The 24,092-nt window shown below is 37.9% G+C and overlaps 1 protein-coding gene across 1 annotated transcript; it reads right to left on the minus strand.

Annotated features, from left to right (window-relative positions):
- Positions 1 to 429: 429 nt before the first annotated feature.
- fndc1 (fibronectin type III domain containing 1) lies at positions 430 to 23,440 on the minus strand. Its single transcript, XM_044107379.1, has 20 exons — positions 23,369 to 23,440; positions 19,738 to 19,974; positions 19,490 to 19,588; positions 18,596 to 18,713; positions 18,269 to 18,456; positions 17,787 to 17,894; positions 16,898 to 17,086; positions 14,219 to 16,801; positions 13,929 to 14,044; positions 13,724 to 13,835; positions 13,138 to 13,467; positions 12,444 to 12,518; positions 11,397 to 11,555; positions 9,373 to 9,609; positions 7,710 to 7,818; positions 4,660 to 4,739; positions 4,429 to 4,458; positions 3,258 to 3,419; positions 3,054 to 3,176; positions 430 to 2,703 (listed from the first exon to the last, which is right to left on the minus strand). The coding sequence occupies exons 2-20, from the start codon at positions 19,871 to 19,873 to the stop codon at positions 2,588 to 2,590; spliced, it is 5,070 nt and encodes a 1,689-aa protein (XP_043963314.1). The 5' UTR covers positions 19,874 to 19,974; positions 23,369 to 23,440; the 3' UTR covers positions 430 to 2,587.
- Between the last annotated feature and the right edge of the window lie 652 nt (positions 23,441 to 24,092).

Below are 24,092 nucleotides of genomic sequence, written 5' to 3' on the forward strand. Positions count from 1 at the left end.
CCAATAAAAATGTTTTGAGGGCACAGAGATGTGCATCACTCACTGAAAACATATGATAGCATAGATTTACACCCTGTCCAAGCATACCTGGAAAGAATGCATGCAATGTGCACTAATAACCCATTAGAGCAGGGGTCTCAAACTCCAGGCCTCGAGGGCCGCAGTCCTGCAGTTTTTAGATGTGCCACAGGTACAAAACACTGGAATGAAATGGCTTAATTACCTCCACCTTGTGTAGGCCAGTTCTCCAGAGCCTTAATTATTCTATTCAGGTGTGCTGCAGCAGAGGCACATCTAAAAGTTGCAGGACTGCGGCCCTCGAGGACTGGAGTTTGAGACCCCTGCATTAGAGTGATCACTAATCGGTGAGCTGCAAATCTGAAAACAAGCCCTAAAACGCTTAGATTTTTCTCAGGGTAAATACTTTATCATTCTTCAGAAGTACACAGTCCTGCACATAATAAGACGTTTCTGTTACTGAGGTGAATGTAGAAGAAAAACACAGCAGAGTATGAGTTTAAACATCTGCTGAATATCATAAATATCGTTCCTAGAATCAAATTTGACAGAAAAATGCTCATAATTACTGTTAGGAAATATTTGAAAAGAGAAGTATGGGTAAATGCTTTTGAACTGTAGAGAAACAACAATCTATCTGACGCCAGAGAAATAATATCAAAATCCCATAAACGCAGTAATGATTCCTTGGCAACAAATACAAAGCAGACCCCTTCAGTTCTCCAATGCTGTTGGAAGAACTTTTCCACCCAGTTTACTGTGGTGCTGACCCATTCATAACTGTACACTTTGCCTTTTGTATCATAGATATTTATGACCGATTAAGAATAATTAGTGTTTAAATGGTGCAGTCAACTAGAACCATCCCACCTGGTTTGGGAAATAAAAATGAAAGCCAGTCCATGAAAGATTTTATCTGCATGTATCAGAATGGTCCAACTAACATATTAAGTAATTGGATTACACCTTATACAACTGAGAAAAGAAAACTGGCTGCAGTTGGTTTACAACATTTTCTTTTCTAAGAGTCTTTCCGAGTGTAACACTGAAGATTAGATCAGTTTCTTGGAATGGTAAAAATTGATACAGGCCGTAGCATAGAAAACTCAGTTGCAAATGAAGTTTGCATAATTATAACCTTAATTAGCAGTGCAAATGCTCTGTGATGTCTGTGACTGATTTAAGTATTACTGTTCGGAAAGTTTGGTGCAACACTGCACCAGCTTTTGTAGCCTGACACAATTAACCACAAACCACAAATCATAGTGCAACCTCCAGCCAACATTATGCCCACAGCCTTTTTAGTGTGCAGCATTTTCTGATGATGCTCTTTTTCATGTTTGAACGTCTGCAGAAGTGACGTGTGAGGCATTGTTTCCCTTTTGAAGTACCTCCTCAGCACGACATGAAGTTAAAATGACAGCAGTTTATGACCCATTAGTTTAAAACCGCTGGGTGAAATCAGCAGTCTTCAGTCAGAGGACTCTTCTGATTCATAGCAAGACATGTGGAATTGATTTAGCCAGTCCCCGACAAAGGTCGGTCAGTGTCGCCTTTTGCTTTGTCTGACAAATCCACTCACCAGGTCAGGCATGCATGTCTGCAGTTAACAACAGTCAACCCACTGTTACAAACTCAGCAACTTTCTTGCCATATTTATCAACACTTTAGACAAAACCATGAAAATCGAAATTGACAGGTCAGGCCTTTTAAAGATCAGCAATTGGCAATTGGCCAGAAAACTGCAATCCGTGCATGCTTAAGGGGAAATAATCTCTGCATTGAATTTAATTTTAACTTCATTTTCTGCACTGCCTGTCTTTCCCACATGTTCAAAAGCATTGTGAAAGTAGATGTACGTAATGGTTCAAAATTTGGTAGCAGAGGAAACATCATATAACTGTTGTTTTTGAATTGCAGTTTTAGTTTCACAGCACCTTTATTCAACGTCTGACCTTTCCTGAGCACATAATTAATCTTTTATTCTTTGTCCGTATACATATAAAACTTACATTGTAATATTTTAATTTTCAAGGAGATACAAATGGAGTATTAAAAACAGTATGATGGGGGTAGAACACAAATACGGTAATAATAAAAAAAAGTCATAGCAATACGTAATACAAATCCCATAGATAGAAAATAAACAGACCTATACACATCTCTAGTGCTCATTTGTACAGTTTATCTTGCAGTTTCTATTTTGATCCAGTGTCACTGGATTCACCACATGTGGATTTGCTATCAATGAGATAAATAACACTGGATAAGGACCTGTCTCTGTTCATAGTAGAAGAACACTTTGCAATGCCAAGTATGCTAAGCAAGACCAAACGTCTTTTCTCTCATATACAGACTGCTTTATATAAAAAGTGCATTGTAATGGAATATACTTAGCAGTTAAAAGTACATATTGGTATTTATTATTTGAAGCAATATTACAATATAGTGGTGTTTTTGTGCTTATTGGTAAAAGTCTGTTTTTAATTAACAAAACCAGCAGGTGAGAGCCTGTAGCAGGATGCTGAGCTGTTCAACTTCATGGAAAATGTCTCCTCTTCAAGCAGAGTTACCACTTTCCAGGGATGGGAACCCCACATTCATACCAGCCCACAAATGGATGTGATGTACGCCGGCCAATGACTCCAAACGTAACTGGCTCCTGTCGGTAGGCACGGTAATATCCTGTAATACAGAGGATTTACCAAAGACCAGAATATTATTAGGTCTTCAAACCAAGCATACACTTTTGGTAAAAATCAATCAATATTTAATATTTGCTAATATTTTCCATCTAGCAAAATTCAGAATAAATCAGCTAATTAATGGTTTAACAACACTGCCTTTTTACAAAGCCTGCATATTTTTAGTCTGCCAACACAAAGCAAGTTTCCATTCAAACTTTATTTTGCATTTGTGTGTGTAACAGATAAAAAAAGAAGGAATTCTTCTGCCTTGCAGCCTAACTATTTATAGTCAGTCTGCATGGGGAAAAAAATAAGTCATAAGCCATGTGCGCAGCTGTTTGTGTTTACCTTGTGCTGAAGGCAGAGTTTCTGAGAGGTAGGCTGGACCTGTTCTTCCGTCCTTGTGGGAGTCCACAAACTGGCAGTGGTCTTCACCTTGGCCCAATGTATCTCCTATACTATAAAAAGGCTCTGGGGAGTGGAAATGAATTAATCAAGTTGAATAAATCAAGTTTTTTAGAAATACTCCACACTTCTAAGTCAATGTGTTACCTCTCAGGCCGTCTCCCATAAAGATCTTGTAACGTAGAGAGTTACACAGAACAACACCCACAAACTTTCTGTACCACGTCCGCTTGACATACTGACTGCCCTTACAGCTGCTGTGGACTGGGTTATACTTGAAGGTAAAAGGAATCCAGATTGGTTCTCCACCTAATGACATGGAAAAAAAACAGAAGAGGAGTTGTGATATATTAATATCTTGCCTGCTGCTGAAAAACTGTGAAGAAGAATAGTTGTGGTCTCCACAACATGTGGCAGCATTTTAAACTGGCAGAATTAAAACGGCATCAGGCTCAAAACAAACATCTAATATTAGCAGATGTTATAATAATAAACTCAGAATGGTGTGTCCTAAAAGAGAATTGCACATACACACATCAATGTGCCTTGTTTCTTATGTGCAAAAATCTGTCAGGCGACACATTCCTGGGGGAGTTGAGGTTGTTTTTATATGTTCCTTAGAACATTAGCGCTGTAAAAAAAATTGAAACAAACAACTTAAAACCCTAAATTGTTTCTTTTTTTCCCCTTCAGGATTCAGAGGCTATAAATCTTAAGGTGGTCAACAGTGGAAATTTGATATTTATCTTCTAAGACATTTTTAATGTCACTGAAAAAAAAACAGACCAAAATTTACATAGCCCTGACAAATTTAGGCTCAACTTTATTTTTCATAAACCAAGATGTTTGTTCCTGATAGGTTCATTATTAACAGAATGACACAATGAAACAATAATCAATTTGCCAGGGTTATAAAAAATTTTGAGCTTAAATGTATTAAGTTGCAAAGGATTTTGAACTTACATCCACTTACTTCCATCCTGAAGATTCAGGGTAAAATAATGAGGGGATAAATTTATATCTTGACGGTCTGTTATACATGAGTATCTACAGTGGAAAAAATAAAGACTAGCCCCGGCTCCAGGAAAAGGTTCCTAAAGGGGAAAGTTCTCAAACATGACTTTGTTTTTTCTGCTTTTCTAATTTCTATTTCCTAAGTACTTCCTCAATATATTGACTACGTTTATTTTTAAATGCATTTTACTTTGAATAAATCAGCACATCAGTTCACATTTCTCTTTTGTTAATTAACATAGAAATGAATTTTTCTTTTTTTAAAATGCTACTTTTGAAATCAAACATTAGTGAAGAGACTCACCAGGTGGCCTGTCAATGAGAAGAGGATCGTCTGAAAGGAGAAATATGACAATGTCATTCAAAACAAAAAATTAACTTTGAAATACTGACATGAATATGGAAACAATGATCACTAATCTCTATTTTCCTGTTCACATCTTGTACCTTATTTGTATACAATACAAATAACATAGAGAGCTTTTTTGAATATTTCAACCAAAGAGGATCTCAATATATATTTTTGCAGACATACCTGACTCAGTGACATAGGTTAATGTCTCGCTGAATGGTCCCAAACCAAACACATTCTTTGCCTGCACTTTGAAGTAATACCTGCATTCAAGAAGAGCGCAATGCTGAGATTTAATGAGGGATTCAGAGACTCCAGTGTCATTCCGCCCAATGTGTTATGACTGGAAAAGATAATGAGTGCAGCAGATGACTTGGCATGCTTTAGCCGCTCTGATTCAAGGGCTCAGAGCGCTGCAGAGAAGCTGTTTGCTGAAAGGACCCTAGGGAAGTCGGAGTTAAGAAAAAGGTGATTGAGAGTGAAAAAGAAACGTTTACAGAGATCGACTCAACAGATAAGTATACAGGATGAATATAAAAGTGAGGGGAAAAAATCCTGTGGAAAGAGTGAGGCAGTTAAATAGATTTTTAATTGTTGAGTGCAAATGGAAAAATGGAGACGTGAGGAACGTAGTCTACTGAGACATTTCTGACTGAGAGCTTTAGTACATGTCACACATTATATTGCCAAAGGGCAAAACAAAGTCATGCACTGAATGTCCCCTCTCTCTAGGTGGGTGATGAATTATAAAGTATTCCCTCAATGAAGACACAGCAGATATATAGAAGAGTTTGCAAATTTTCCACTGCAAATGACTGATTTATGTAATATATTTTGACTCTGCAACATTGCAAGGCCACATACAGTATGTTCCTGGTCCATCACTTTCTACCCAAAAGGTTTCATCACATGCAGCCACAAGCCTGGATTCAATCATTACGGCCATATGACGACATTGACCAAAATGTTTCTCAGAGCGAGAGACAATAAAGCAATGCAGCTGCTGAGAGATGATGTAATGCAAAAGGCAAAAGGAAGGAACTGTGTCCAGTGAATGCGAGACAGAGTGTTAAAACAGAGTGCAAAATGCTACACCAATACAATCGAGTCATTTAAAACTGATGTTATTTAGAGTGACAAAATAATTGTATGTGCAAGTAGTCATGAACAGATTTTATGAACACGTGTATCCAATTATGTATCATAGTTTTACCACAAGTTAAATAAAATGTTTGAAATTAATGTTTTCATATCTGTATTGCGGTGCTCTCTAAATGAGAAGAAATTTGTAAAATGCTCTGCAGGACTATGAGGAGTCTAAAATAATAGTGAGGTTAATTTATCCTTCTACCATGTAGTCAGTCCTATGAAAAGTAGGAATTTTCCATGTGAGGATATGCAGAGAGGTGTAACACTGCCGTGGTTGAATATTTCTGGCAACCAAAGGGCGCTTTCAACTCAAAAGAAAACACAATATGATCTTCGGTAGAAAGTAGCTGCCAGGAAGGAAAACCCAACTTGAAAACTTGTGGAAAACTCCTGCATGCAACTGTGGCGCTTGGTGGCAGGTGTTTGGCAAGAACCAAACTGTATTTTTCAAACAGTATGTGGGTGTAGATATGAAGGAGGCAAGACATTGGTATATTGTAAATTTTACCACATGAAGCCCAATTCATTCAATTTTAAGCAAAATTGGATGAATGTATTAGTGTACAATTTAAATATGTGTTTTAGCCACATTGTTTAGCTCTTTTTAAAATCTTCCTAAGCCAAAGAACAGTGAACAAAAAAATTATACAGTAAGTATCCATAAAGGGATATTTATTTAATAACCAATCAATAAAATTGGAAAGCAAATCATGGTTTTTTTTATTTAGTTATTTGGATGGGCAACATGAGATTCTCATGGAAAAATTATTTTCAAGGAAAATTATTTTGTTTCACAGTATCATGGTATATAGATAGGTATTTTAAACAAACTCATAATACAATATAATTGCTTTAATTTGAAATAGATGCTAGTCCATTGCACACAAGCTAATTATCTGGCTAATTAGTCATTAATCATAGTCAAATATCAATGTATTATTTCGCTCGTGCTATATCTAACGTAGATTTATTTTATTTTAAATGCATAGTTTTTATGGAATGCTGTTTGTTTTTTCTACATTTGTTCCATGCTCCATTATTTCTATGTAAAGCTCCTTGAATTATCCTGTGCAGGATTATTGCAACATAAGTAAATATGTCTTGCCCAAAATCTGTACCTTGAAAAAGTCACCAAGTTTGTCTTTCTTGTAAACAAGGGAAAAATGTAGCAACATTTTTTTCTGCTATCCAAGTAGTAGTGCACAGGAGCATGTGGGTAAGAGACGGCCCTGCATTTTTAATACTCTATCCAACAGGGAAAAAAAACTCTAGCAGTCTCTTGTACTTTCTCCAGTACTTTTTTTTTTTAGGAATTAAGCTTTTGCCATTTTGAAGCCATACCATTACATAATCTTGCTACATATAGTCACATGCTTAATTGAGGCATTTAATGCTAAGTAAGTTATGGTAAATGCAGAATTCAAAACTTATCAAACACTGTCAATGTAAAGAGAAATAAGCTGTGCTGTTGTAGACAATGGGCTAAAGTTTAAGTCAACCCTGCTAAGGACTATCATCCAATTGTAGACAGTCTTTGAGCTTCCAACAGCAGCTCTCTTGGGTTTATGCTTACATTATTGAATTGTTAAAACAGAGGAACAAGGCTTTGGAAACTCCAACACCAGGAACAGGCAGAGTAAGCCGTATCCGTTAGTGAGGGTTGGATAATAAGTGCTGTGTTGACATTGTTCAATTTTCTAAGCTCTCAACAGAATTTTACAGCCACGTGTCGCATTAGGTTTAAATCTGTTTCTGTGCCTGCCTCCATTTACCCAATCTACTGTACTCTCAGAAGGCTTTTCTGAATCTTACAGGGTCCAGCTCACAATCTACTCTGAGCAGCATGGATCTGGTTTGACATACATGCACTTTTATAAAACGCTGGGAAGAACCCACAGAGAGATCAGCTTACACTGTAAAAATATCAGAACCAAGCAGACCTCTTTAAAATCTGGCTCTTCTTTTTATGCCTCCCCAGTCACAGATTGTTCAGTAAATCACTTGAACACCAGACATGAACCTCACTCTAAGCAAATATGCATAAATTGTGCAAGGGTACAAAAACACACCATTACATCTGTTACCTGGAGTTGGGCTTGAGATTTTCCACAGGCAGGTGGGTCCCATTGGAGATTTTGGATGACCACCTGTTGTTGAGGACGTCGTCATAAGAAGCACTGTGGACCATATAACCTTTGGGAAGCAATGCAAAAGTAAATTGTAATTCTTTTATTCAAAACACTTACATTTTATATTTTACTTCTGATGACTATTCAGAATTTATTTGATAGCAGTTACTTAAAAATAAAATAAAACATATGACATGCCAAAAAACTTGAAAGGATTCTTAGGTTTCTTTAAAAATGAAGAAAGTTTCCTGTCTGGTTTGGCTGCACTGGGTATTCCCTAAATGCTACTCGGTGACCTTCAATTATTCATTTGAAAATTATGATAAGCACCTCTGCAACACACTCAACTACCGGTTGAGTCTATTGGACCTCCTGACTTTTCCATTTGTTTTAACTGGAACTGCAACAAAACAGCTGGGCACTCTCTGTGTAGAAGGACAATACCAGTGACATTGTTTTTTTTTTCAGATAGAATATCTAAAATTATTCAATTTGAGGTGGTAAAGGGGCAAAATATGGAGAAGAGAAACCTTTTCAAGAGACAGGTTACACGTAAAGTTCAACAGGCTGAGAGGAGAGGAAGTACAAAAGAAAGAGAGAAAGAAAACATAAGTAACAGCACACCGTCTATCTGTTTTACACATCAGAGAATGAAGTCCACAGCATAACCAGCAGACTGTGCTTGTCTGCCAAAGGAAACACACTGTTCCTCTATGTGGCCAGACTGTTACCCTGATAACTCATACAGTTGGTTGTTTTCTTCCGATTTTTCTTTGTTACATACTTTCCTTATGTCATAATGCAGGTCGGAAGATTTATTTATTTATTTTATTTTTCCATTTGAAACAGTAGGAGTAAAGCAACCATTTTGCATGTGTTCATTTAGAAACAATTTTTTGGTTTTCACAGAAAACTTCTGGGACCAATTCTTCAAAGTGAGTCAAAAGGAATGCCTAAAATCATGTTAAACATATTTGCCAAACCGCAGTAAAGAAGAGGGTGATGAAACAGGTTCCATTTAGTTGAACACTAGGGCTCTTTTTTGGCTCCTGTTCTTAAGAGTAAAACCTCACCTGTGGAGCTTCATGCGGAAATATAAACTGACATGACAAGGCCATGGGGATGGTCTCCACAGCAGCACTGACATTCAAGAATTTTGGAAGCAGATGAGTTTTCAAAGTACATGGTGCTCTGCTAATATTAAACAGGGACACAGCAATGATTACACTGACTCGTTCAAAGAACTAGTAACATTAAAGAACAGAGGGTATGCTCCTATAGCAGTGGATGTGCCTCACCTTCCCAAATTTCAGCAGGGCACCCTCTGCTAGTTATGGAATCCTTTGTGTGAGGATTACACAAAGAAGTATGTTTAAGATGTAGTGCATTTAAATAGAATTTTTTTAAAGTTTTTATTTATTTATTTTTTTTTACCTTTATTAACAACTAATAACTTTGTCTGGATAAAAAGACAGCAACAATTTGATGTAAATACTGGTAAATAGAGGTGTTGCTGGTAGAGCCACTGATTCAAAGTTGACATTGCGTTTGTTTTCATCATTTAAAGTGTGCTGGTACTTGAGCAAGTACAGCTTTGTTTTGTGAAATAACTCCTTACCTGACACCATGTCATCCTTCAGAGGTTTGGCCCAGTCCAGGATGATAAAAGAGTGACAACCTTCCATAGCAACCACGGTGAAGTTTTGAGGTTTGTGTTTTGGAGGCTGGTTCTGATTGACTGCCATGTGGTCATTCTTCATCAAGTTTTCCAGGACATCTACTTGAAGGTACTCTAGAGCCTCCGTTAAAGAGCAAGGTGCACCAGGGTCCTTCTGGATGTAGTTCACAAAAGGAGCTGAAGGCCAAAACAAGGTTATTTATTTCAGTGAGGCATGCTGATATTGGATGTGTCTTAATACAGATATGTCGTTTTAAAATAATACTCTAAATTACTTTTCCCATGAGCAGATGATGTTCAGGACATGCATAGTAAATATTATAGTTCAAAGTCTAGGTCTAAAAACATTATAACTGAAATATGCAATATTAATTTGTATCAGTTAAAACCATTTTCAGAATAGCTAATAGATTAGCTATGAAACAAATTATGACAAATATATTTTCACCTCAGATATTGAGAATGATTAGGAAATATTTTTTGAGTAAAATTTGTTCAGACAAACCAGAAATCAAAAGCTGCAGGAGTCTCTGTCAGACACTTTGTTTTCCTAAAGCATGTCAGTGGACTGGCAAGCTGCTGATGTGGACCTAAAAATATTAATCTAATAAACTTGGAGGAGGAAGTCTCCACGTTGAGCCAACAGACTCATCAATCTGAGCTGAGGCCAGACACTTCAGCTTTTATGTTTTCAATTTTTAACGTGGAAGAATGATAGCTTTCACATGGTCATGTGAATTATAAATCTGTGGGTGTTCAGTATTGTTGCATCATTGTAGCTCGCATTTGGAACAGAGTCATTCATATTGTATTTATAAGGATATGGTCATAAATTTTACTTTTTAAAAGGCTCCTCTCAAATATCAACATAAATGAAAGTGGCAGTATGCATTTAACCTGTTTGTAAGTAAAAAGCAGCCATTAGTCAAGGATAACATACTGTAAAGGTTCATGTCAACGACCCTCTATGCATGGAGATTAATAAACCTTGTCCTTGATGGACCAGAATCTTATTTTATGGTAACCAGATGTCTTGTTACCCTCAAAAATTGCTGGAAGTTGTTGAAATTTCAAAAGTCAAAATCAGTTTGATAGCCGTTAAGTATTACAAAGATAGTGAGAACAGTTGTGCAACACCTTCTTTCACTTCACAAGGGGTTCCTAATCTGAAATTTACACAAACAGATGTGACATACTGGCTTCTTTTCATAAAATTGAGTTTAAATATTGGCTCGCCTCAATAAAACAGATACAGTATCAGCACAAATGCACTTAAAACCATTTGGACATACACACTTAGGAAAAGAGACAATATTTTGATCTCAAAGTAATTAGAGAATTTTTTTGTATCATTCATGTAATACAGTTTCATGAAGACGCTGTCTTTCTAGCAAGTGTTGGATGGAAAATTTATTTTCATTCAGTGAATAAAAATGTGACACATTTTCCCTGCAGCAACATGCTAATAAGGTAACATAAATACTAGAATGTATTTTACTTATTTTGTGGAAGTGGTTTGGCCCAAAGGAATATAAATCTGACTTATTATTAATCAGTGGCATTCGTCGTGAACACAGAAATTTGTTGATTGACAGTCAAGCCTTTCTGCTCTACGACTAAGTAAGGCTTGAGTTGTGTTCTTTAGGTAACATCAAACACTAAAAAAGACTTAAGCAATGAGCAAGAACTGCAAGAAAATTAAGTTGATATTAACTGCTAACTTTATTAATACTCTAACCAGCAACGTCACATTCAAAGCCACTTAAATCCATTTGAATTCTGATGCTGAATTTGAATTTCAGTGAGCCATCATCACCACCTCTAAATACCTTAATTTAGTGAATTGTTACCATCTCATTAACTGATATGCTATTTGTGTTGACAAGGAATTTAACAGGAGCATCTAATGACGTGACTGGTTAAATTATTTTTGCTTTGGGATTCAGAAGTAAATGTTTGAGTACCTGTGAAGCGCTTCTTCCCACTGAGATCAAACTCCGATACAGGACCTCTGTTGGACACCCTCACTTGTGGCTCTGTAGTTGGGATCACTGTAGTAGTGGTAGTAGTTGTGGCAATTGTGGTGGTAGTTGGTGGTAAGGTGGTTTGCACCAACAGTTCATCTAGAAATTGTACATGATAATCAGTACTCAATGAATTAATTTACAATATTTTTGCCCAAACTTAGCATTTATGTTTTGTAATCTTCACAATGACTGTAAAATGAAAATGTTAGACTAGTTTACTCTACTGTAGACAGATGGGTGAGCTTGCTTTGCTTGTAATCAACATCTAAAGCTGTAATTTTGCTGCCCATATTTTTTATGTGTTCAGCAAGAACTATTTAACAACTCCCCAAACCAAACAAACCTGTAATCCACAAAAGTGGATTTCCCAGTTTATGACCTGGGGCGCACCAGTGCACCGTGCTGTTGCATCATGGTCCACATACATGCTGACCAGCACAGGGCCATGGAAAGGAAACGCTAAGACTATTTCAAAACTCAGTGAGACTTTTCTGGCAAGCCCAAAACTGAAAAAAAGAATATTATGAGCAACTAATCCCCTAAAGAGACCAAGTAAATGTAAGTCCTCACACAAAACAGTCCCTGTAGTTTTTCATTCATCTTGCTGTTATAGGCAGAAGCTAGGTTCTAGAAATTATATAACAGAGAGTTGAAACAGCAAATACATTGAATGAAATTATAAGCAAGGACATTCATTGTAGCTTAGTAACAATGTGAAGCTTTCGGATTAAAAAGTGATTCAAAGCAGCGCATAGTGGATGTGAACTAGGACCATAGTGATGAACTTTGATCAAGCAAAACAAATGCTTTCAAGAAAAAATAAATAAATAAAGACCACAGGAAAGGTCAACAAAGTAGAGAAGGGAGAAGTTGTAAAATCAGGAAAACAGAATTGTGTGACAGACAACAAACAAAGATCACGCAATGCAATTAGTCAATTCAAGCCCTGTGGTAGATTGGTCTGAAGCCAAACGCAGCCAATACCTTTGTCAAGATTTAAAGCATCAGGCATCATGGCCACTGTAAGCATAGGTTCCATTTCCATCCCTGAGGATTCCTCTGTCAGAGAAGTAGAACAAGCTGCAGCATCAATCTCACAATTGATTTAAAATTTCGGATCCAATAATAATAACAAAACATGTTTTCATTTAAAAACAGCTGTGTGCTTGTTATTTGACTCGTTTCTATGTGATGTAATTGCATTTATTGTAATTAATCCAGACTTAGATTATATACAAATATGCAGTACATAACAGGAAAGTCCCGTTATATGTTTATGCTTGTTTTTTGGCATATGGTAACACCAATGACAATGTGCAACTGAAAGATTGTAGAGTGTTTAACCAGTCAGTTCTGTGACCGTAGCCAGCTTCCACATGCAGAGACTTCCATGTGGCTTCTGTGGTCTTACTTGAATGCACTCAGATCTTTTATACACACCAGATCACACAGTAATACATGCAGTAATGGGACTCTGAGGATACAGACAGGAAGCATACACAGTCTTGGCTTGGATGGTTTCAAGTTCAACTGAGTGAAGTCATACTTTTGTGTGCTTATTATTTTCGTGATTAATTTGGCTCCCTATTGGTCAAAAACTTGTTAATGTGGTCAGTGTGTGATATTTAACAAATGCAACAAGGTAATTCACTAAGACATCTCTTGTCAATGTTCTCACCTTCAGGATAGCAGTCCAAAATTCCTTCTGGATCAAGAATTGGATATCCAAATTCATCTGTTTTGGAGAAAGTTCCTGGTGGACAGGTTGGGTAGGGCAGTGCAGTGCTAAAATCCTCTGTGGTCCAATCTGTGGTTGGTTCTAAGGTGGTAGTGGGAGCCAAAGTAGTGGTGGTGGTTGAAGTTTTGGGAGGAGGCACATCCAATCCAAGAATAGGTTTTCCTCCCACCATGAGGACCTTGTCTTTGGGGTTGACCACAGGCTGGCTGTCTCTGCCATGTCCGAACAAAGCAATACCTTCCTGGCTTACGAGGGGGCTACCCATATGGTCTGGTGGCATATGATAGAAGAGGAGAGAATCACATTTAAAACTCTGTACTCATGTTGTAAAATAAATGCAGTAAACATAGAAAAGCAAAGCTCTTTAAAAGTATAAAGAGCTGTAAAAGCTGTTTTCAGAGACTTGTGATTGGTTTGCACCAAATCACAGTCTTTTGAATTGATACAATTTTCTTAACTCTTTGAGGTTTATATGATACTTAACAAATGAAAAACAAGCAACCAAATAATATCTTAAGTATATTACCAAAAATGGTGCGTCCATCTTCTCCAAGGACAACTCTCTTGGCTTTGCCTTGTGAGTCCTGAAGAACTTGCCCATCTTGGTTCATAAGAACACCTTTCTCCAAGTCAACCACCTACAAAGAAAATATATGTTTTTTATTAAAGCATACATTTAATGTATACCAGTTTGGGGAATGAGTTCAATAAAGCCCATAAAAGTTTGTTACCCATTTGGTTCCATCAGGCCCAGTGATGAACTTGTGTCCAACAGCCTTATTGTTTCCATCAGAGGAAGTGGTGTCTTTTCCATTCATTGCTGTCAGATTGGGCTTTCCATTTCTACCTACCAGTTAAGATTTGAGGCAGAGCTTACTATAATCATTATAGTTTAACACTTTATCATTTGGAAATTAACCTTTAGTTCAAGGACATTCCTACCCAATATATTTAAAGTGAAACAGTATTTGAAAATAGTACAAACAGTATATTTAAACATACAAATACCAAAAGACTTTACCATTTCCATTGCCTGGCTTGAATCGTCCTCCATTGTTTGGGTTCCCTCTTACTATGGGATAGCGAGTCCTACCCCCTTGATTCCTAAAGGTGTTTCTGGATGAAGGTAAAGATGATCCAGAATGTGTGTTTGCACCAGTTAATTCTGTATCTTTCACAGTAGCATCACGATCAGCGTCACTGGCAGAGGTAAGGACTGGTTTGGGCATGTTTAAGGAAGACGTTGAAGAAGAGTCAGGTGTTGACCCACCAAGCCGAGAGTTCTGCACTAGCTGTGGTCTGACAGAAAGCCTTGATCCAGCAAGCTGCCTATTAGCTAAGAGAGAAGACCGTATCCTTCCAGTTGTTCCTATGCCAGGACGACGAATACTTGGACTTATTCCAGTAGAAGTTCCGGCCCTTGCCCTGGACAAAGTTTCTTTTGTAGCCACGCTCTCATTGTTTTCTTCAAGACTATGGACAGATGGTGAAGCAGGATTTGTCTGGACAGATGTTAGATCTGTAAGTTTCCCTTTCCTCTCTGTACTCAGTGTATCAACATTTTCCCTCATATTATCTTCACTCTTAGGTATTTCTTTATGGTTGACCTCACTGAAGTCTCTCAATACACTTGATTTCTCAAGCAAAAGGGAGCCAGAATTTGAAGACATTAACCTTTCAGAGGAAGAAACTGTTGTTGGATTTCTGGTGTCACCAGTTGCGGCATGTTGATTGGGCAAAGAAGACTTCCCAGAGTTCAGTACACTATTTTTCACTGAATCAGGTCTGGATGTGATCTTCAGATCTTCAGTGGTCTCTTGCTTTAAAGGAACTCCTGAAGCTCCGGCTGCCCCAGACACCCTAGTTGGTGTCTCTCTTAGGAGTGGTCTCCCAGCACCAACAGAAGATGACACCCTCTTTAAAGGGGTCTTGGCATCCTGTCTGGGATGTGAAGTCCTTGAACTCGAGGTAAATCTGCCTGGATAGTGACTTGCTAGCCAAGGAAACCTTTCAGCAAAGGAAGAGCTAATTCTTGTACGAGGACCCACAGTTTTTTTATTACTACTTTCATCTTGTCTGTCTTCTTCTCTAATGTCTTGTGTCGTTTGAGCTCTGGAGTTTGAAGCTGACCCCTCAGCTTTACTTTCTATATCATCTTTATTATTGTAATCAATGTTTTCAGTTCTCTTGCTGAGAGAAAGGTCTTGATTAGATGATGTGTCTGAACCCCGTGAGTTTTTGTTGTTTTGTGAAGTTGAAGAACTATGTCTTTGTGACACTGATTGAGAAGAACCTGATATATCTGTATTCAAGTTGTGGATTGGACTACTATGTGATGTGGATGGTTGACTGTCTTGTGAAAGTTTAGAGCCATGAGACCTTGACTGTGATTTATCAAAAGCTGATGAGTCTGATGTTGTTTGACTGTCCAGTGTGCTTCTTGAAGTTGTCTTGGATGATTTTGGATCAGAAGGATTTGAGGTGTCATGGTTCTGACTTCTTTCTGTTAATGTAGACTGGGTTTTATCTGAACTACTTGTATTTGATATCACCTGATTATTACTTCGGCTTGGTAGGTGAAACTGAGTGGTCACAGCTGGTTTATAGCCATTTAGCAATCGAGTTGAATTCCCTCGAAAGAAAGATCCGGGCTGTCGTCGTCCATAACCATATCTTGAACCAAAACGAGAGCCAGCGTTACTGCTGTGCTCTGTCATGGAAGAGCTAGTATCTGTCGGTGTAGACTCTGTCTCCTGTGAATGGGCAACGATCAAGGGCTTTCCATGTGTTAAACTGTTTCTAGTTGACGTTAGGTCGGGTTTTTGGTGTATTTTTGCGGTCTCATGGTTTGTTGACTCAATGTTGTCCTTTTTACTTGGTTTTGATTCTGGAATATGTGAGGAAGGCAATAATGAAGTGTGTGACAATGATGATCTAGAGGAAGAAGAAAGCAATTTTTCAGAAGAGGAGGAAACTGGGGATGTTACAGAGGATGATGAGGATGAAGTTGAAGATGATGAAGATGAAGAAGATGAAGAAGATGAATCAGCAGATGACACAGAAGAAGTACTTTTAGATCCAGTTTTTTGGTGGACCCTGATCTTGACTGGCCTTCTATTTGGTCGATAAGGACGCTTAAATGCAGATTTGGTTGGGGAGGGTGTCAAAACCTTCAGGCTGGGTGTTTCTGTAGTGAGGGGCTCAACATTGTAATCAACTTCCTCCTCAGATAGAGGAGAAACATTGTTGTCCAGCTCTTTTGTTTCTGGCAAAAGTGTAGTTGTTTCTACTACAGGAGATGGTGTTGTGGGTTTTTTGTCATCTACTTGTTCTTCATGTTCTCTCTCTGCTCCTCTTGCTGAGTCTCTGTTTGCTGTATTCCTGACTGAACCCCTGATAGAGGAGAAGATACTGTGATAAGAGCGTGTCTGGGAAAGTGGACGTACACGTCTGTTGGTATTGTGTGGCTTTGGGGTTGTAATTGGACCCTCAGGCACCTCTGTGGGCTCGAGGTCGGATTTCTTATCAATAACCTGTTCGATTATAGTTTTACTATTTGTCTGAGTGTCCTTGGGTTTTGAAAGTGAAGAGGCAGTACCGCTGGCTGGCAGAAACAAAAGGGAAAATGATCAAGGAGTTATGATGTGTGATTTTCATGGATAAATGCATACATATATCATGTAGAGTCAAATGTGTTTACACCGTGGCATGGCAACACTGAAGGCTTTGCTCTGTGGTCCCATTCCTCTCCTGTTGGTGGCTCTGATCTTGAAAATATAACGCTCTCCTGGTGTCAGGCCATCAATGGTGGCTTTGGTGGTGCCCTCCCGATATGTTACGGTTTTCATCCCGAATGGTTTAATAGCAGGGGCATAGGACAAAATATACTCTGTGTGGACATAAAGCACAAACATTCAGCAAGAAGCTTAAAAAAATCCCTCCAAATTTAAAATCCAGAACAAAAGGAGTTTCCAGCCTTTGTGATCCGATCAATAAAAAGTTTAGTCTATTGAGATGAATTCAGATTAGTCATATGAAGGCTCACGAAGAGTAACAAAAATTTTGTTCATTTGTAATCATGTAGGTTCAAAGTGTCATTGTTTACAAATTTAAATAATTCTCTAGCTGATAAAACAATTAAAAATGTATTTCTAAAATGTCTTCTTACATGCAAAAATGCCAAAGTATCTTGACCCTTTTCAGCCAAATACAAATAAATCCCTTTCCTGATGTCCTTACACCTACAAAGCAGAGCAAAATGGGCCACAATGTCTTGTCTCTGTTACAAATATTATACTATCACAACTAACTATATTAGCTTTTTCGTCGCTGTGATGTTAGGTACTCTGTGTCATTGTCAATCTTGCTAAAACAAGTATGCAGAATGATCCCAATCTGCTGCATGTTAAAGGCTTACACAGACTTTGAATCTATTTATAAGTATTTTAAATGTCTCAATTGATGAAGTTAGCTTCATTAAGAGAAGTTGAAATTCAGATATACAATATTTACCCATTATCCACATGGCTATAAATCTAATGCCAAAGGATAGCAGAGATTCAAGAAAATTATATTTCTCGCAGCCTCACCTCTTATCCTTCCATTTGGTTCTTCTGGAGGATCCCAAGTTGCAATCACAGCAGTCCCTTTTCCTCTTAGTGGCTTGACTTCAAAATTTTCAGGTGGCCCAGATGGCGCTATGAAAGAGTGGGGAATAAAATCAGGAGTGAAAAAGCAGAAGAACATGATGTATAAAAGGTCAAAGCAGGTTTCTAAAGTGTGTGAAAAGTATAGCTTCAACTGAACAAAATACAGCTGCCTTATGTGGACAGAAAATGTCCCATGGCAATTTGTATGGAGCTGCAGATGCAGATCTGAACTGGAAGCCAGGCAATAAATTCTGACATTCCAGTGAACCAAAGCTCAGGAGCTCCAACTCTGACAGAGCTGCAGCCAGAAATATATATCAAGAGACTTATATGCGGTGATAGTAATGAGGTGTAGCATGAAAAAAAAAGGAAAAAAGGCTTAACAGGGTATTTCTTTTAGCAAATGCTGTGACAATACATACCCGACTCAGGAGTCCGCTGAAATACTGAAACGCTCCATTTGCCCTGTTTTTCTCCTTGAGAGATCCTGACAGAGAACTCGTACATGCCGTCAGCGGACAGGGTGTCAATCATTATTCTTCTCTGGTTGCTTTCCTTGTACTCCCAGCGTGCTGATTCCCCCTTCTCCCTGAACCTGACTGTGTATGATCTGATTAAAGAGTACATGAAGATTCTCTGTTACAATGAACTGGGTAAGGGTTAATTTCAGCTCATTTTTCGCATCAAATTCTTGTCTGTCATTTTTTTAAACAAAGGGTTATACACAGCAACAGTTTTTAAAAGCCCACCTGGATGCCCTGGGGTCAACTTTCCTCATTTCAACGGCAGGGTCAACCCAGGAGATGAGGACTGACTTTGCAGACATGACCCTGACACTTATGTCCTGGGCCTCATATTCAGGAGGCTCTAAACAACACACAGTTTCGCACACATCAAGACAAACATATTTAGGTGCGAACAAACTCATTTACTTGCCACACGGACTTGCAAAAGTATTTATGGCACTTTTCACATTTTGTCGTTTCACAACCACAAAGGAAAATTTTCTTTTTTCGATAAACAGCAATGGTTACTCTAGAAGACCAGCAGAGAGCTACAGTTCAGTAAAGAGAATTTGTTGAGAAGTCAACAATCACTTGTGTGCATCATAAATCTGTTCTTTATAGACGAATAGCAAGACAAAAGCATATAATAAAAACGATGACTTCTGTTTGTGGTTTGCCACTAAACATACAAGACATACAAGACAGCTGTTTGAAATAAGGAGCTTTGCTCAAATGGGACTAAAATAAACTAGGCCTATGTGAAAAATCATGTATAGGAAATAAAAGCAGTCTTGGCAGCATCGTGGTGGTCAGAGTTGATGTGAAGATCTGTGGAATGAAATGTAAGGCACTTTGGAGGAAATTTGCAAAATTGAATCTATTTATAAATCTATTTTTATAGATTCATAAGCAGTAGCTTATGAATCTCTAAAAATAAAATTAAATAAAAATAAATAAAAATATTTTCTGAAAAATAAAATAAATAAAAATAAATAATAAAATCTATATTTTAAAAGTCTAATAAATTAGACCGTTTTGGTCTAATTAATTACATAAAGTTTGAAGTTGTTATGACAAAGAAGTTCAAGTGGTATTGATACTTCTGCTTAGTTTTCTAAATGAGCTTAATCTGGGTACCTGGTGGGGAAGTTTTGGCTGTAGCTGCTCCATTGTTGGGTAGACTCTGCCCAAGGGCCTTCTGTGCCTGCAGTGACACCACATGAACGGACTCAGATGCTATGAATAGAAAAGGATACCAGGCACGGCCAGGGTTTACACTATGAACACTAAAGATATCCCAAAAAAATGTTTTTACCTAGCAATCTTATCACAGAAAAAAAGAACAATCCCTGGTTATCAGTTGTACAAAATGTAGGTTCTCTTACTGAGTTTTTGTGCTTGTCGGTTTCTCTGGTCAGCCTGAGGCTTGGTTCGCTGCTGGCGTCTTCTTTCTAACAGCGGGGTTCCTGGCAAAGCTTTCTCAGGCTGCCTTGGGCCCGAGGAGGACTGAGGCGCCCTCATGTGTGTCCTGGTGAAGGCAGCACCTGCAGGCTGAGTGGTTCTATCCACTCTGGTCTTCCGTCCTGCATGAGAGTTGGTTCTGACTGCGGTCCTGACAAAACCTGTTGGTGGATGATAATGAACTTTAGAAAGAGCATTGGAGTTCATCCCTCCTCCATAACTCAATTCTGTACAGAGCACTGACTTGAACTTTCCTTACGGCCTTCTTGAGACTCTAACTACCATAGAGAATGACTGCACCTTCTGTTCCATTCACTACACATTCATATTCCATTCATCCTGAGGTCACAGTAAGCATAATCTTTTATCACTAAAAGGAAAAGATGTAGAGCAACAATGTGTCCCTGTGTCATCTGTCCCAACTTCTGCTGTTCTGCTTTAAATTTCTGTCTAATCCTAGTAGCCAGTGCACTTTGGGAAAGTTTTTACACATTGGATTCTCACTGCCAAACAATCTCCTTCTTTTTGGCTGATGAAGTGGATCATCTGGTTGATGAAGTGGTAAACTAAAGACCTGCCAGAAGACACATGTCAAATGAAACACTTTACACTTTCCTACTCTTGTTTTCTTTTTCTATTCTTTCATAATCATTTCCTCATTATTGAAATCAGAGGGGGGAAAATGAAAGCAAATGTCCTATCAAAAAGGGAAATGCACAACAGGATGAATGATGTCAAGTCAGCAAACTTGACAGGTGACATTTGATAAAAAACAAAATCAGGTGAAAATCAATGTATGTGATATCCAATGTTAAAGCTGTCCAGAAAAGAGACGGTTTGATGTGTTTCAAACTGGAATACTGTTTTCTGCCTTTCGTGTCTGTGTGCCGCATTTCCTGCCAGCACAGCTGAGTGGATTTTTCCATAGAATATTCTGCTGTTTTACCTGCAGAAGCATGACCTTTTTATTGAAAAGCAAAGAAAATTCTATGTTAAAGAAGCATATAGTCTACCATAAGCCAGTGCATCATTAAATATCTAACCCTGACTTTACCAACATCTCTGATGACACTTATTCTCTAAAACCTGAACCAGAATCATGTGGTTTTCATCAGCTAACTTCCAGATTGTCCACCTCTTTTTCTCTGGTCATTTGTCACACTGCATAGTTTGGCGCTGATAACCAAATCATTAACTCCAAAAGTATGTTTAATTCCTGATCTCTTTTTTTTAGACTTGATGGATCAGGGTGTGGCAAAGGTGGCATGACATTACCACTGTTGCCTCAGCGGAGAGAGCCACATCAGATGAGATGTGAGTGTTCTTTGCCTCAGGGCTTTTCAAAAACTAGCTGGCTTTAACTACTGTCCATGACATTTCACCAAATCCTAAAACAACTTAAATACTGCAAATGTTAAACTGCAAGATTTAGGTCTCAGGAAACAGTGTGTTGCTCACTTTCTCCAAAGGTTCAGCTCCAAAAACAATTTTCTGCTACGGAGTTTTCCTACATGCCCAGCTAATCAGTTGAAGTTTATCTGGCAAGATAGATTATTAATAAGCCAAGAGGGAAACAGAACAACTGCACATACATTATGCAGCACCGATGACATACGACGAATGAGTAATTATTTACCAGTGGTTTGCCACCAGTGATTAGTTTGCCACATAATCTGAAACATTAAAAAGCCAGACTAACCAGCTGAGCATATAGTATCCAAATGGCAGTTTACATTTGCACAGTACATTTACTGCAACTTACCGGATAAATTATCTTAACTTTTGGCATTTTAGTTTCATTGGTTTCTGAATATATTTGATCAAAAATATATTCTGATATATATTACATAATATGTAATATGTCATTGTAATGTACTGGATCCATTATAATGCATCTAATGCATTAGAATGACACTAGATGTCATTATGATGCAAGGCTTTTAACCCTTCTGAATTGATGTTATGAATTAACATGGGTTATTTTCAAAGCACAGGGACAGTGGTACATTTGGACCATCCAAACCTGGATGTGATTATCCTAAAACAGAGAAGTTGTTTCCTTTTCCCAGTAAAAGTTAAAAAGTAAATTCTATCATTTGTTTTGCTGAAATTTGCAAAAGAGTAATGTAAAGAGATTAAACATCTCTCTGGGGACATATTCTCAGATTAGCATTCTTTTAGGTTAAAAGATAATTAAGCATAATTACCATTTATGATTATGCTGATCTGTTTTTATAGGATCCAAGGACAAAATAAACCCTCCATCGCTAAATAATCCATTTACCCTTCTCCCTAGCCTGAGTTATTTACTGTTTTATTATTATAGTTATTTACTCTCTTGCTGTTTAACCATTAATTAGAGTCATAAAACATTTTTAGCCTAACATTACTTTGACATGAACCCAATAGTTGGTTAACGAAAGCCACTAAAGCAAAACTGGGCAACAACACTCCCCCGTAGAAAAGCATTTCAGTTAGCCTTGCTAACACTAATGAAATTTGTGGTTCTTGATTCTCTGCTCCTCCCACTGAAAAACTTGAAGTGGCTCCTATAATCTCTCCGAAAGCCAAAAATGTAAGACCTGTACACAGACCAAACTGGAACAGTGTCTGGTCACGTTAGTCTTCCAATAACAATTTCCTATTATATGAAACAAATGGAAATAAGAAGAAAGCAAATTTATCCCCAAAGCACTGGTGAATGGGGGTTATAATCTTCTACATCATAGTTCCACATGTTCCTTACAGATGTAAATGTGACAATAACCAAGAAGCACAGATGCCTACTACAAATTTTCACACCAGTTGACTTTCTACTGAGATCATTGTTAAGGAAAAAGTGATGTAATTTATATAGCATATACCATTACCACACATTCTTACTCAATGTTACATTTTGGATGACTCACAGAGAAAATATACCTGGTTAAAAATATAGGAAACAATGAGTCACAACTTCTTTGGATCCCATAAGAGGATATTAAGTGAGAGGCACCTCCAGTACCAAGCTGAACCAATGAGCCAAGGTGGCATAAGCAAATTTACACTTTCATGGAGTTTAAACAAAATTTTTAACCTAACGGTTACATCTCACAGCTGAAAAAGAGATTTCTGATATTTGGTGTGTTCCTATGCTGCTTTAATGCATCTGGTTTGAAGCGTTGTACATCCAGTGATGATATACTGCATACCCTTGATGTAACTACTGTAGTTTTTCAATCACTTAGACATCTAACAAGACATTTGGCCAACACAATTTCCACTCAGTATATTTTCTTTTTTCTAGGACCATTCTCTGTAATGTCTGTACTACTTATGAAAACTGCAGTATATTAGCAGTTTCTGACCAGTCAGACCAGCTCATCTGGCTCCAGCAACCATGACACATTCAGTCACTTAAAACCCTTTTCTTCCCTCTTCTGATGCTTAAGCAAGTAATCTTCACCACATTTTCATGGATTAATGCAATTAGTGCCTCTGCATTGACAAGCAGTTGAACAAATGCACCTAATAAAGTGACCAGTGCAAACGATTCTTCTTTGTGATAGAGTTTACCTGCTGATGAGTTGTTCACAGGTGCATGACTCAACACAGCAAATCCGTCCAGATTGATCCACTCTGGGTCTGAAATCCAAAAAAGAAATTGGCTGTATTTGTTATGCTGTCAGTTGCAGAACAAAACATTTCTCTAACCTTATCTAATCAGCGTACTGTTTGTTCTTTTCTGGTGAACAGGTCAATTCCTTTTATGCGATATTGAAAAAAGTGGAATGTTTTTTCTGATATCCTCTCTCCGTTATTCTCCATCTTGCTTCTTCTTGCTCATAATAAGTCAACTTATTTTTTGTTTTGTTTTTTTTTTGCTCTTGCACTGGCTGGCCAGACATATTATTAATGTGGAAGCAAAGAGAGCGGTGTTATTTATGGTAACTAATGAAGCTTTCATACTTCTAAGGGAACAGCCTATGGACCCAGAGGAATTTCTGGAGAGGCAGCACTAAAACTTCAGCCCAGTTGCCAAAGATTTATGGCGAACCTCACCGGAGCTGGAAAGACCACAAGGACTGCCACAACGTACACTGAGCAGCACACATAAACCAAAAGGCATCTGGAGTTGCTGTTTTCAACAAGCTAGAGATACAATAGATGAAGATGCATGACTTCACTACTGTGCATCACTTCCACGACCACACATGCTCATAACAAGTTACCACAACACAGAAAATTGAGTTATAAGAGTAGGGCCGGGCTAGAAAAACAGCTTTCTGCAGACTTTGCG

The sequence above is a fragment of the Gambusia affinis genome, linkage group LG22 (assembly GCF_019740435.1).
Source record: "Gambusia affinis linkage group LG22, SWU_Gaff_1.0, whole genome shotgun sequence".
Taxonomy (NCBI): Eukaryota; Metazoa; Chordata; class Actinopteri; order Cyprinodontiformes; family Poeciliidae; genus Gambusia; species Gambusia affinis.

Bases quoted from the DNA above. Each gene is read 5' to 3' on its own strand.
- fndc1 (XM_044107379.1), bottom strand. From the start codon at position 19,873: ATGAGGGCGCCTCAGTCCTCCTCGGGCCCAAGGCAGCCTGAGAAAGCT. The intron at 4,459-4,659 runs GTATGTCTGCAA...TTCTCCTTTCAG, and splicing joins AACCTATGTCACTGAGTCAG to ACGATCCTCTTCTCATTGAC. The intron at 3,420-4,428 runs GTGAGTCTCTTC...CCATGTCATTAG, and splicing joins TCTCATTGACAGGCCACCTG to GTGGAGAACCAATCTGGATT.